We start from the raw sequence: 15,403 nt of genomic DNA, 5'->3' as shown, positions 1-15,403 counted from the left end.
TTAACCCATGTGTTAACTGTTATTTGTTAACTCGCACATACCTGGACTCTTATCGATGAAAACCTCCCATATGTTCTCCACGGTCTTCCCGCGGGACCACCGTCCTTGTATTACTTCGGGGGACTCGTCAGTTATCAACTGTTCATTAATCGGCGGCTACTGTTTTGCGCAATGTTAATTGCATTAGTTTTGCTTCTATGCCTCTGCTCAGTTTCTGCTCCTTTTAGTCATTGGTGCATACTGCATTCCATGATTTCACCACATAGCTAACTAATTAAGGGGACCGTCCCCCTGCTGCACCTTTACATGTAAGGCAATTTGGTGATTAATCCAAATCGAGTCTATGAATGTACTTTATTTACCCGCCGTGTGTGCTTAAGAATAGGGTGAAATTGTAACTCGTCTCGCCATGGTATTGCATAGTCCACATACTTGTGTCCGGGATTAACCTGTATGTCCACCAACCAGTCTTTCCTTGGTCGCATGCGGTTTGCCACGCAGCTAATGACCTCATTTGCTCAGTTTGCTGTCTACCTGCCCGCTGGTCTGTCTATCTGTTACATCCATTTCTTCAGAAACTACTACTCTTATTGATACGAAATTTGATAGGGGTGGGAACCGTCAATTTCCTTGTAAGTAGTGATTGACATCATCCTATGTCGAGTTTAAAGCGGATCTCAAAGGGAGCGCACAATTTTTTCACCGAATATAACCATGTTGGGTAACAAATTAGTAATTTTCAAAGCAGTTACGAGTTTTGAGGGGAGGAGTGCGAAGGTTCGAAAAAGGTCAATTGTTTTAACAATCCGTTCTCAGATGGTCATGGTGGTTCGTGCGCATTGTATCTAGGCCTCACAATACAATACGTTGCGATATCTGGTTAAATAAAGTTAATAAAAGTATATTATCATACTTTGAAAGTGGAAAGTTTGGTGGAAATCCTACTATTATTAAGACATTTACAGGTGGTCAAAATTATCCCCTTCGCGATCATTCAATCAATTTGTGCAGAGAGTTCCTCTATGTGACAGCACCGTTGATTGAGCTGATTTAATTTGGCAGGTTATCTGAATTCACATGGTCCCTATTGTCATTGCCTAAGTATTTAATTGAAGGTATACCCGCGCTAATTGCATGTGCATTTAAAAAGTTCCCGACAGTTCCGCTTCAAAGACACAGTATTGCTTGGAGTTTTTCTTTTTTAACCCCAGAACACTCACTAAGTTGCAATCTACATAAATCTATTCCCTGAAATGAAAATGCACCCATTGTAATATGATATGTAAATATAATTATTATATACAGTTGATAAATGCAGCAACTATTCTCATTCTTATCTTAACTGGGGAGAGTCAAAACAAGTCAATATTTAAAGAGAAAAATCAGAGAATTGATAATAAAACGTAATAACCCTTACTGGCATACTCAGAATTAATACGATGTGGATTTGCAGTGAAATTAATTTATGTTATCATGCGATTGTCTTCAATTTCCGATAAGAACACCAACATCAAACTCAGTAAATTAAATAAACCAAGAATTCGCTGTCGGGTGGTTTGCTTTCTTTCAAACTGGTAGGTCCGCCGCATCTAGTATGCCTTGCATGTAGACATTTGTTGACCAGTCTAACTACAGAACTTGTCTAATCAACATTTTGCTGTCTTTGTTCGCATTTATGATATTCAGCAACTGCTCAATAGAAGTAAAATTGCCAGTTAGAAGTGTTCAGTGCTGAAGTCCCACTAGTTACCAATAGATCAAGGAAGGCGCCATGTCAAATCCCAAGCAACCAGTTAAATATACGAAGGTAAGTGAAATTCTAGCGGATTGATCTTCAAATGAAAATCTGGATTGATGAGATTGATTTGACAATTTGCGCCTGGTTGGCTTTAAGCCTCCAATTAAGTGAACAAATCCGGTCTTTTGAGACTTCCAGCGCGGCTTTGTATGATATGATAGGACAATACTGTTTCTAGTGTTTATACGGGAAGCTAGCGGTGCTGTGCTTTCGACAGAAGTTCTACATAAAATTCTGTGAAATTAAGTTACAGATTCTGAAATTAAGGGATTGATGATTGAATGGACGCTTTTAAATTAATTTTTTTTTGTAGAAAGCATGACAAATTCTTTCTTGTCTTGAAAGTCGCAAATTAAAATAATAAATAATACCGTCGTTTGGGTCTTTTTCCTAACCCGTCAAAAACTATTTTGATTGTACTTCCAACCACTGGTGGTACTCGTACCATGTCTTAATTTTATTTTGTCCCATAAATAAGTATTTTATTGACACTTGAAGTCCTTATAATTATGATTAGTGTGAATTCAGATTATTTAGAGTTTTTATTGCCGCACATTACTTTTATTTAATGATTATATATTGAGAATATTAACAATACATGGCTTTTCCAGTAGGCATTGTCTCAAGTTATCTCATCCATCGAGGGTGTACTCGAATTTCGAAATCCTAACAATCTTCATCAGTAGAATTAGTGCAAGGTTTTTTGGGGTATTGTTCCTTTCTTTTCAATTTATTTTTCAGATATTAGATCCTCTTGAATTTGTTGTACCCGTCCTGGAAGCTGCAGATTCCGCAGTTTTTTAATTGGGGAGACTTGCTGCTTGCCTAATGGTAAAGATCATTATTTTACCTTAGTTGCCATTGATATTTCCTTCACTTTGTTTCAACAATTTTCTTATGGATTCGTGGTTTGTTATCTCGTTGATTTGTAGCTCCATCTGAATTAATTTCAATTTTAACAGGACTTCCGAGGAGGTATGACAATATTGATATAGATAGATTAATGTTGAACTCCCAACATTTCTCAATTACTAACTCGACCATAAACAGCCCCAACATGCTTCAAGTTTTACAAGAATGAGTGATAAGCACGCAGTCTAATCTCCATTCCGGAGACGTAGTTACTACTACTGCTTCCTTTTAGCTTAAGACAAGTGGCCACCATTATGGGATGTAAGGATATTGACTAGCAGAGCTTTTGGTGTTGTTTCAGTCGGTCTTTTTTCGTAGTTTTAGTGCTTTATATTGAAACCAGTAAACCTAGCAGATAGCTGAGTGGTTAGAGCACAAGGCTGTCGTACAGAAGGTCGCGGTTCAAGTCTCACTGCTTGCAGTGGAATTTGTATCGTGATTTGAATCAGGCTAATAATCCCGTGCGAGCGCAATGCTGACCACATTGCCTCCTATAGTGTACTATAGTCCTGTAGTGTACCGTTTCGGTCTTGAATTAAGTACTCCAATACACTTCAAGACCCTGATCCAATTAGATGGTTGCGCCAACGATTATTGGTATATTAAACCTAATAAACCCAATATCTATTATACTTATGACCGTTCTAAAAATATGCGCTTGACTAAATGCTTAAATAAGTGTAGTGATGCCTGCAATATTTAAGGGTTGGGGCCAATCATGATGGAGAAGAGAATCCGTGGAAACATGAGAGTAAATAGAAAAATCCAAAAAAGAATCGGGCAATGCAGAACAGTCTCTTTCGTCACAATTGGATTTCCTAAACTCCAGGGTTGCGCTGGACAGAGGCAGGTTTGCTGGAGCAGAGCAACTATACCGTATATTATAGCGGCCATCCAATGAACTGTGTTTTATGTAGGTTTTTTACTCAGTTAAAAAATAAAACTTGTTGTTTTCGGCTTGCAGTCAGTGTCATATGAAATGTTCTATGAGAATACTGCGTTCGCTCTGAAAGAAGTAGCAAAAATTTTATCTCTGCTGCAAACGATCGAGAAACTGGTGAAACATGATCAGCAGTTGCATCGTACTTTCGCACACTTTAAAGGCGCTTTTCATAGTAAAGATGGAGTAAAATGGTCACTTGAGAACTATTCTTTTTTATCTTTAGCTATTGTCTCGTTCATAAGCAGGGTCAGCTCGTTGTGATCGGTTACGCTACTTTGTTCTATCAAAGGCCCGATGTTTGTGCAGTCGTGAGGCCTTCACTTCACTACCCAGCGTATCAAACCACCGTTGTTTTGCCGGCCTTTTGGTCGCCTACCATTGACTTCGATGTTTAGATAAATCTTGACAAGTGAATTTACGTTAGCGCGAATTACGTGTCTATACCATCGAAGATGGCTCTCTCGCAATTTTTCCACGATCGGTGTAACCTCGTTTCGATCGCGGATATCCTCATTTCGGATGTGATCAAGGTACATTACACCCCTAGTCCAACGCAACATCTTCGTCTCCATTACCGAAAGATGCTATTCATTGACTTTGTGGTGGCCTACTCAGAATCATAAAGGGCACTCGGTTCCAGAGACTTACGGCTCCACGCGCGCGGTCGAGCCGTTTTTTTCATTTTCCAGTTTTAGCTCGCATTCTGGTTTTTTTTCGTTAGGCCGTCGCGATTTTTTTTGTTTGTGTTCTATTTTTAAATCCGGTGCGGACCCACGCATCGGTATAGACACGTTGATTTTGTATTCCCGCGCCTGGTTAGCACGGAGGCGTCCAAGAACGTGTCAACCAAGCACTTTGATGGAACTTCAGTCTTTGCGGGCGGACCTTCACGGTCAATTTCGCCAAATTTTTAGGTTTCTGGGATAGCTCTTCCCTCTAGGTCTCGGCCACTTAGGATGATCGTCTGATCCTCCTATTCCCCCCAAGGTTCATTACAAATGGCGCCCAACGTGGGACTCAACATTTCCTGGATTCAAGCCTAATTTCTTTTTTACAGGTTTTCTGACTTAGTGGAAGATAGCCTATTCCGACTCACAACTTCATTTAGTGGTATCGGATAGAGAATCGATAGATTCTCAACGTTGTTCCTGGCTAGGCTCCACGTACACTTGCCTTCACATTTCTAGTTTTAGGTATCACGCCTTTTTTCCCCGGAAGCAAATGTACCTAAGCATCAATTTCCTTTCCCACCATGAACGTAGAGTTTCCTGCCCTATCCTTGGTAGAACACTATAAGAGCTAGTCATTTGTTGTGTTTGTCTTTGAGACTTAACGTCTCGTAGGTGATTGTCTTCCAGAAGTCTCTGGATTTACGTGCCTTTGCTGTCCGAGCTTCTGAGGAGTGTCCTTCCCTACCTTTATGTGAAACGGCTATCTCTTCGTTTCAGAATTTGAAAAACTAAATACTCTTCCTTCTTCGTAGGGATAAAGTCACGGGTGAGGTGAATCCTTGATGGAATTCGGAGGTAGTCGGCTACATGCTGTGCTGTTACGTCCTCAATGATTCATCTTCACTTTGTTCTCTGACTTCAGACGAGGAAGATTGAATTCTCGCGATCCTTTTTGTTTATTTGTTTTATTTCATACTCTGCGACGGGAAGCAACTCGGTTGTTGGTTCTTCGTTAACAAGCACCGTTTGCGGAAGTTTTTCTGCACATAGGTAAAACACAAATGCTGAGGTTGGGGTGGCATTTTGGCCATCCGAGAGTTTTGCGGGAGTTTTTTAGGATTCTGGCATTCCTCTTCCCTCTAGGTCTTTCTCGACCACGTGGGATGATTCTGATCCTCCTATTCCCCCAAGATACATTACAACAGTCACACCATACTGTTATTGCTACGCTACCACATGGAAGCAGTATTTGGGAAAATAATTCCCACTGTAACTCCAAAATCATCAATCATGCCAGCGTCGAGTCTTTGTACTGTTTGGATACGGAATAATTAAAAATTAAGAACCTTACCGGCGTATAGACTCATGGACGCATTTATCATAAGGCGGAAGTTACGGTGGACAAGATCCACATTGAGAAAAGGTAATAATTTCCTTGCTGGTCATCTGACGCAATTGTATCCAGCATTCGATAATCGACGGCGAATAGTCGACCTAGAACTACATATCGTAGAACAGTGATGAGAGAGTCTAAGCTGCTTGGAAAATGATGTGAGGAATGGATCCATTAAGAAGAGCGCAGATATTTGCCTATGATATAACCTTATTGGTTTTCTTTCATTGGATGAAGATTTCATGCTTTTGAGCGTACAGGCGGACATTTTCTCCAAGAATACTTTTTACTTGACTCTGGGTGTCCTGAGGTCCACAGTCACGAAGTCTTTCGTTTAACCCTGGTAACGTTGATTCCCATCCTTTCATGTATCAAATAAGTTTGCTCCAGACACTTGCTGTCCAAGTGAGTCCAACTCTTTTGGTCCTATCTTGGTTCAACTTAGCATATATCACTGTACGTAGACGACTTCGCAGGTATCTACACTTAAACACTCAACGGTGACCCTTTTTATTTTTGAGGCTCCTTCTGGATGTCATGGGATTCCTCCTCCTCTTTTTGTCCTTCCAGCAGTATAGCTACGCCTTAGTGGCGGATGGATTGATTATCTGATAGGTTTCTTCTTTCTTACTTTCTTGGATTTCGAGGTAGAAAGTTTCCTTCGCTTGCTGCTTTTAATGTTAACGTCTTAGTGGCTGTCATTGCATTCGGTGGATATCGACGACCGAGAGGCTGCTTGTTCTTTCTCGATACTTGCTAGTTTGGATTCTGAAGAAACGATTCAGCGTGATTTATTCTTTGAATTTGCATACATCCGTTCACTTCCAGTCAGGTAGGACTTCTGTAAGAATGTTGGTAATTACAGTTTGCCTTCTACCTCTCCTCCTCTACTTCTAATTGCTCCCTTTCGTTTGTGCGTAGAAAATTATTTTACCTTATGGTTTCGCCTACCATAACGAGCAATTTTTGTAGCTGCTCCCTCATCTTCGTATTGTGAATAGCTTGACCGCAGTTAATCGTCAGGGACTACTATTCGATCCTTATATTGGGAGGTTTGTAAACATTTTCCGTCATGGTGATGTTAGCATCTTATTTGTGGCCAGACCTGATAGCTTTGCCTGCTTCGGTAGCCTAATGTACTCATGTTCTTCATATCTGTAATGAACTGAGACTCCCTATCTTGTCATACTCTTTAATCACACATATTGGTGACCCTTTGAGTGCCCTTGTATTGAGAAGTACTTTGAGTTTTAAAAGATGTCTCCCAGATAGATAAGGGTCCTGGCGTAAGCTAAACCATAAAAATTTGACCAACTTCCAGTCTCCCTAAAAATTATAATCAATTCTTCGAACTCTAATTTCTTGTCTCTTCTTAGTTGTTCATCAACAATGAATTTGTCGATGCTGTTTCAAAGAAGACGTTTCCTACCATAAATCCCGCAACAAAAGAAAAGATCGCAGATATTGCTGAAGGAAATGCGGTAAGTGAACTTAAAAATAAGGTCTTTGAATATCCTATAAGCTATACCAGTGTTACAATAACTTTCCTTCCAAATTAGGCAGATGTGGATCTTGCTGTCGAGGCAGCCAGAGCTGCGTTTAATAGAAAATCTGATTGGCGGAAGTTAGATGCAGCAGGACGTGCAAAACTTATCACTAAGTAAGTTAGCATTTGCCAAGCCTTTGTGTATCAACCCTACCTTTCAGAGTGACTTTTCCAAATATATAAATCTTCAAAATAAATGTTCATCTTCTAAATATAATTATGAACCCAACTAGCAGTATCTAATTTACGTCTACTTCTTCATTATAGATTGGCTGACCTGATAAACCGGGATATCAATATTTTGGCCAATCTTGAAAGCATGGACAACGGAAAACCATTCTCTCAGGCTCTCCTGGATGTCGACAGGGCAGTCCAAACCCTGAAATATTATGCTGACTGGGCTGATAAATATTTTGGAGAAACTGTTCAGGCTCCAGCTCCTCTAGTGTCTATGACCAGAAAAGAGCCTGTCGGCGTAGTTGGACAAATTATTCCGTGGAATTATCCGTTGGTTATGTTAGCATGGAAATTTGGGCCTGCATTAGCAACTGGTAGGTGATGCTTTTTTTGTTTTCTTTTGTGGGAGTTTAATTCATTCGGAAAAGGGATTTCTCTCGATTCTTCTAAAATGTTGTTTTCCCGTTAATTTGTTCAATTTGTTTCCATGAATCTACTCACCAGGTTGCACTATTGTTTTGAAGCCCGCCGAACAGACTCCGTTGACAGCCTTATATGTGGCGGCTCTCTCCAAGGAAGCTGGATTTCCAGATGGTGTAATTAATGTCATTACTGGATATGGTCCTACAGCTGGAGCAGCTATTTCCGGGCACATGGGTGTGAATAAAGTTGCATTCACAGGATCCGTCCAAGTTGGAAAACTTATAATGAAGGCAGCAGCTGAATCGAATTTGAAGCGCGTCACCCTTGAATTGGGTGGAAAGAGTCCTTTGGTCATATGCGAAGATGTGAATTGTAAGTAGATACTTTTTCTCAGACACAAAGTATGAAAATGATCTTTTCTGGCTGAAACTGGCTGGATAAACCAAGCCAAGACCAAAACACATGATTGATACGATTTCTTTCTTCAGTGGATGAAGCTGCCGCCATTGCTCATGATGCCATATTTGCCAATCATGGCCAAAATTGTTGCGCAGGTAGTCGAACCTTTGTCCATGAAAGCATCTACAACGAATTCGTTGAGAAGGCTTCGGATTTAGCCAAGCAAAGAAAGGTTGGCAATCCTTTCGTTGAAGGAATCATGCAAGGACCACAAGTCGATGCAGAGATGTATCATAAAGTTATGGAATATATTCAAGTTGGCAAAAGTGAAGGTGCAAAAATTGAGACTGGCGGAAAACCGGCCAGCACTGCAGGTTACTTTGTTGAGCCTACTGTATTTTCCAACGTAACAGATGACATGAAAATCGCAAAGGAGGAGGTAGTTACAAGTCAAGCAGTTGAAATGAGGTCTTATTGATTCTGGCTAAATTTTCTCTCTAGATTTTCGGACCGGTTCAGTCTATCTTGAAGTTCAGAACGCTAGATGAAGTTATTGAGCGGGCTAACAGGACATCGTATGGTTTAGCAGCAGGAATTGTTACCAAGGACATCAACAAAGCAATGAAGTTCGCTCAGGAAGTGGAGGCTGGATCAGTTTGGATCAATTGCTACAATGCTGTCATACTGCAGGCACCATTCGGAGGATTCAAGCAATCTGGTATTGGTCGTGAACTTGGGAAAGATGCATTAGAAAATTATTTGGAGACGAAAACGATTACTATGCGTATTGCTGATGTAAATTGAACAGTTGTTTCCTACATTCATTCGGATTAGAACTTTTTCTCTTCATGGAATTATTGGATTGAATAAAGCATGAACAACATTTTGATTATGTGGTTCAAAGAAAGGTAAGCCCAATTTTTTTATTTTCTCGCGATTTAATGTGAACACTTCACGTTTGGGTATAATCCCATGATCCTCTTCGGACACAGATTGATTTGGAGATCAAAAGCAGAACCCTACCGTCAATAGCCCAGCGGTACTAGTTATACTAAATGTGGGCTCAGCGATCCTACCAGCGGATGTGATTTATATCTAATACTTTGACCGGAACTAAAGGGTACGATCCCTGAGTTTTGAATGACAGCTAGCACGTCTTGACCAACAAGAAGCTTTGCCAGCGATATGGATGTAATGACAACCACCATGAAGTTTTTATTTATTATTATGCTCTCAGTGTGCTATCTTGGCGCGTATGGTACCAGATACCCTCTCGTAATACTTCAGATGAATTGTAGACGTGGGTCTGGTCGATGATGGCATATAAGGTAGCAACTCTCCTAATACTGCGATTACTGAGATGTTGGATGGTTGGAAAAGGGGCTGGTCTACGTTTATTGAATACCCATGGCGATTTTTCTTCTTTCCCCATTTGCAGGCCTTTAATATGGTCGTGGTTAGTTCATAATGTTGCCAAACTTCCATTTCAATGTGCACAACGTTTTTAAAATATAATTTCTTAACATGATGTTCATCTTCCATTGCCTTCTTAGAGCCATCTTCTCCTTCTTTTACTTTGGCCGGAGCGGAAGCGGAGTAGGGTCGTCTTGATCGGTTGCGATATTCTGTTCTGTCAAAGGGCTGGTCTAGATGCAATTGTGCCGCTTTCAGATCACCATCCAACGTATCAAGTCACTGTGGTTTCGGCCGACCTTTTGGTCGTTTTCCATCGATATTTAGACCAACTTTGGCGTGACCATACCGTCGCAAATTTTCCACGATCGGTGCACCCTATGTCAATCGCCAATTTCTTCATTTCGAACGTGATCGTGATGTGTTACGCACTGGTCCAACGTAACATCTTCGTCTCCATTACCGCAAGACGTCGTTTACTGTCTCACCACTCAGAGCCATAAAAGGTGACAGGCCGGAGAACACTGCGGTAAATGTTCGACTGGAGGTGCTTGTTAATAAGCCGATCATAAAGAACACCAGTTGTCGAATGCCACTTCATCCAGAACAATAAAGAGGAGTAGTGGTTTTGATATGCCCGCCACAATACGAATTTTACTTTTCTGACCATGATAGAAAAATTTAAACCAAGGCGCGAGTTCTCCTGGTACTAGGTGTTGCCACAAAGTATATCAGATGAGTTCGTATCTTACACGGTAGAACGACATCTTCAAATCCAGTAATGCAATGTAAGGAGGGCGATACTTCCAACAATGTTCCTGCAAGAGTAACCGCAGTTCTTGACGAACCCGCTTTGAATCACAGTTATTTGAACGATGTCTTGAATGCGGTATGGGGAAGGAACCGGATCGATTTATGAACACTATGCTGGACCACTTTTCTTTTTCCATATTGGAACGGTGGTTCTTTCTTGCCAATAAGATTGTGTTCTACCCTCCTCGATTTGAGAACGCACTGAGCCATAGTGTTGGGTCCCAGCTCTTCACTTTTCAGAGCTAAGATGCGACGGCGTCAGATCCTGTTGCTTTTCCCGACTTCATTTGCATTATTGCTTCCTCGACTTCAGTGACGCTGAAGTTACATTGAAATCGGCTCAAGATATCCCCGGCAACTATTTGTCGCGGCTCGTTGATCGGTAAGCAAAGTACTGTTCTTGTCACTGCCGTAACAGAAGTGTTCGATATCCTGTGTGCTTTCGACAATCCGATACAAATCTCTCTAGCCCTCCCGATTGTATAAACTATACAGTAAAAATCTTTGTAAAGGAATGCTCTGGTAACAGCGGTTCCCGGTTGGCATTCTTGTAAATTTGCCAATTGGCCAGAGTTTTCTGCACGATCCTTTGTTGGGACATCGTTATCCCAAAGCCAAGTATTTCGTTCGATGAACCTTTTACTAAACTTGGGGACCCCTCCCTCCCTCCCGTCCTAATTAGGTTTTTCGGGCTAACCATTGCATTAAGTATATTACACAGAATGCTTTTCTCTTATTAGAGCTTTTTACAATCGAACAGAGGATATTCTGTATCTTCGACTAAATTGTCTTTTTTCTGGGGAAACACCAAGTGCGAATCAGTTCCAATAGCTTCTGTAACATCCGCTATACCCCCTAAGGTATAGGATCAGATCGTAATTCACCAACCTATGTCATCTTTCGATATACTCCTTGGTGTAAGGTGTGCGATTAAAGGTTGTTGAAATTGTAGTTGCCGTTACGTACATCCCCTCTTTGGACGTGGTTCTGAAGACTCTCTATCCAGTTAAGATGCGTGCTGGCTTCACCTTTTTACGGCTTGTTGTCATGGCTAATTCCATCGCCCAAATGATTGCCTTCGTATTTTTTTACGCGAGATCTAACACCACCAGTCCTAGTCATTCTTTTGGCATGTCGACAGTTTTATTTGCGTATACTTTGATGACCTTGACGTCTTTCGTAACTACGATCAAGGACAAGTGACACATTAAACGAGAAAAAAGGGACTCCAACACCGAGCTGTTAGGTAGTCTTGCCATAATCACGTGCCTCTCAGGTCCATCGTTGATGTCATAAGACAGAGTCCTCTCCAGAAGGCCCAATCCTACGAAGCGCCCGTTTAATGTGCACCCACCTTGCTGAATTGAATGGGTTCTTGTCATTCACTTTCAGCACCGTGCGTTATACGTTACAAATTATCGCTTCAGGTATTAATCCTATTGCCATGTTCATCGCACCAATTACTAATCTTCGAAAAGCATGCAGGTTTATTGGCGGTCCATCTTCATTTTCGATGGTCGGAATAACCTGTTGCTTTTTGAATTTTTCCCTGTTGTATTCCGGAGATATACTGGGTGATATGGAGGTGGCCCTTACGGTCTCTTATTTGGCTTCGGTAGCGAAAAAAATCCGCGATTATGCAAGCTTCTAAGGTTGTAGCAAATGCTTCAAGTATGCTTCTAATGACTTCTTGTTGCCGATCCTTCCGCAAACCCTCTCTGTCTCCTTTAAGGTTACAGAACTTCTGTTTTTGTGCAAGTGGAATGTACTGGAACTCCAGAGACGAATGAAAACCTTCTTCTTTGATTCTATTGCGTCACGTAGTGGACCTGTCAGGTGGTACAGGACAACCTCACTTGACATGGGTGATGGAATGATGGAATCTAAATAAGTTTGAGTGTTGGGCAATGCTATTTCTACCGTTTGATTTCAATGATTTAATCATTTTCACTGTCCCTCTTATGCAAGCTTCCAAGCATTCATCTTTAGTTACCACCCAGTTTCCTTTGTTTGTTTTGTTCCTGTAACAAATACCGCACACCCCACGCTTGATTGGCCGCTATGCCGAACTAATTCTTCTTTCGTTCGCCGTGTTGTCCAGTGCTCCCGACCAGGCAGGAGGATATTTTAACTCTCCAATATTAAGTATCAGCCTAGCTAGAAATGAGCTATTCTTTGCTACCGTTTCTCGCGCATATTTCAAGTGTCTCATGAAGCTCATCTTGGCACTGATCCCCCAACTCGGATTTTGACACAATAGTTTTTGTTCCGAATGGTAAAAAGGAATGCTGCCATTTGTAACCATGCTATGATGATATGAATGGTTTCACTTTCATCAAGTTCTACGTTCTTGGCGTGCTTCGCAACTACCACCACCCGCAGGTCGTCTGTAAAACCAATCAACCTTATCTCCTTTGGCACGTGCAGGCTGAGCACTCCGTCATATATTCCACAGCAGATACTCTAACATGGAGGCTTGTCTTGTGCCAAATAAATTTCTCCGAAATGTAACTCTCGATTATAATAATAATAATAATAATAATCGTTGGCGCAACAATCCATATTGTATCAGGGCCTTGAAGAGCTAAGACCTTAGTTGGTCGAGTTATAGGCATTCCTGACATCTGGCATAATCACTGCGTAGTCCTTACCAACGACCGATGACGCCTCAGAGCCAGATCCGTGACCGTTGCTATCGCATCGACCGTAAAACGCGTTATCCGAAATCCATACTATTGTTACAACAGATCACCTACTAATTTGATGGACGGAGACAGCTTGTCTCTAAAAGACAGATAAGGCGATCCGGATAGGATACGTCAGGTGGTTGTTGAAGTTTGGGCAGGAAACACTTCTCCTGCGATGTTCGATTCAAATGTGCTTTTGAAACACGTGGACCGGATTTTAGCAGCTAATTCCTGGCTTTTGTTCGGAATTCCGTAAAATCCTGGAGCCTTAATATCCTCAATTCGTCCACAGAACTCTTGTAGTTCATCCTCGGTTACCCCTAGGATCGAGAAGACATCTTGCCGAACCATTGGCTAAGATCTACTTTGTTCCTGTTGCGGAAAAAGAATTGTGTTTATTGTGAACAAGAGTCGGGGGCACGTCACCTTGTTTATTACAACCTTGCATGGGTTCGAATTTGCTAGGAGAATCTCGGTATTTTTTCTTTATACACTGATGTTCTGGTTTCCCTCTTGTTCTTTGGCAAAGTAGCTTCGCTCGCATTATAAAGTCGCATGCCTCAGCTACGCGGCGACATAGCTGACTCACAGTTTTCGGTGCCATTTCCTTTGGGTTTTGAGCTCTTTCTAAAGCCACCGGGAATATCGTCCTCTCAAAAGGTTCAGTGGATCAGCTAGGTACTGGGTTTTTCCACCTCCGTTGCTCATTCGACTGTCGCCTATTTCGTTTCAAATTTCGCGAAAGATAACTTGGTGGTCACTGTGCGTGTACTGTTCATCCAACTGCCTGACAATCCCTCTTGCCAATGAGGTATTGACATAAGTCAAATCGACGAACGAGCCTAATCCTCCTCCCCGGACGGTGGGCGTGCTGGTCAGTGTTAGTACAATGCGAGCTCCGCGATAGATGAATAGGTATTAGGTAGGATTGCAAGTTTTATATAATGCCTTTGGCTGCGTGAGCATAGCTGAAGCAGGTTTTTTTCCTCCACTTTTGAACTATCAGACGCTTTCTTCCTTCTTGGACTCAGTCAAAAATGTTCATGTGAGCATTTTCGGGCTCACCTCATCATAGTTTTGATTTGCGTTTTCAGCTCTGCTCGCAAAGGCTAGGGTTTCCCTGGACTTCCTTGTGGGTCTCTTTCAGCGATGGATGACATCTTTGTGATATCGTAAATACCATTTACCACATAGGCCGCTGAGACTCACCTTCTCCCTGACGTTTGCCCTTCTTAACTCAAGCGCACTTTTGTTAGGCTCAACTCTGGTTTCCGCGGAGCCCATCTTAAATTTGACACCGCTGCCAGACTGTCTCGTTCACTATGTATTCGACGTTTTGTCCTGGTTATTGGTATAACGAGGATATAGCTCGTGTCCAAGTTTCTATCGGGTAAACCCTACCCATCACGATGCTGGATCCTAATTCTCTTTTAATGTTTGGGCAAATAAAGAAGACATATTCCGTAGTTTGTCTCCTCATTTCTTCGTTTAGTTCTTAGCTTATATTGGGGATAAGGGCATGTGTCCACCATCTATTTTTTCCTGCTCCCATGCTGTTTGCTAAATTAACTCGGTAGCCCGTAGGTCAGTTCTCTGGCTTTCGCTTCCTTGCTAAATACCTTACCATCGGCCATAATATCAGTCGGGTTTAATTTTACGGTATTGCATGTTGCAAAATTCCACTCAAGGATACTAAACGATGGTGCTCACACTTGTGGCGAGTACAAGAGAGCTAGGGTGGTGACTAGTGGTACGAACAGTTTTCGATTAACTAGGGCTAGGGCTTGAAACATCTATATTTGGTAGAATTCTGGCTAGTGTTGAGAAAACTAGAATATTGGGGATAATAATAATAATAATCGTTGTCGCAACAATCCATATTGGATCAGGGCCTTAAAGTGTGTTAGAGCACTTCATTCAAGACCGCAACTACAGGATTACAGCATTGTGCTCGCTCGAGATTATCACCCTGATTTAACTCAGGTACTTATTCACAGGTGAGTCGACTGGTATCCGACGTCAAATCCCACTGCCGCCAGTGAGATTTGAACCGCGACCTTCCATACGACAGCCTCGTGCTGTAACCACTCAGCTATCCGGACACTGGATTATTGGGGATAGCCGAATATAAATTACCCTCTTGAGAACCACGCTGTTGTATTTAAGAGGCAAATTGGTCTCGGGATCAGCACCAGCTACTTCCACTCCTCTTAAATCACCATCTAGCA

General features: G+C 41.7%; 1 protein-coding gene across 2 annotated transcripts; it reads left to right on the top strand.

The window, feature by feature from the left end:
* Positions 1–1,555: 1,555 nt before the first annotated feature.
* LOC119660009 (aldehyde dehydrogenase X, mitochondrial-like) lies at positions 1,556–9,174 on the top strand. 2 transcript variants are annotated; one of them, XM_038068388.1, is made up of 8 exons: positions 1,556–1,574; positions 1,687–1,807; positions 7,094–7,198; positions 7,277–7,377; positions 7,531–7,814; positions 7,945–8,235; positions 8,352–8,701; positions 8,764–9,174. In XM_038068388.1, the coding sequence occupies exons 2-8, from the start codon at positions 1,772–1,774 to the stop codon at positions 9,064–9,066; spliced, it is 1,470 nt and encodes a 489-aa protein (XP_037924316.1). In that variant the 5' UTR covers positions 1,556–1,574; positions 1,687–1,771; the 3' UTR covers positions 9,067–9,174. The 2 variants fall into 2 exon arrangements, with proteins under 2 accessions (XP_037924316.1, XP_037924314.1); XM_038068386.1 differs by lacking the exon at positions 1,556–1,574 and having other exon boundaries at positions 1,602–1,807.
* The last annotated feature ends 6,229 nt before the right edge of the window (positions 9,175–15,403 follow it).

Source organism: Hermetia illucens, chromosome 6 (genome assembly GCF_905115235.1).
Source record: "Hermetia illucens chromosome 6, iHerIll2.2.curated.20191125, whole genome shotgun sequence".
NCBI classification, from domain to species: Eukaryota; Metazoa; Arthropoda; class Insecta; order Diptera; family Stratiomyidae; genus Hermetia; species Hermetia illucens.
This window is presented reverse-complemented; position numbering and strand designations above follow the sequence as displayed.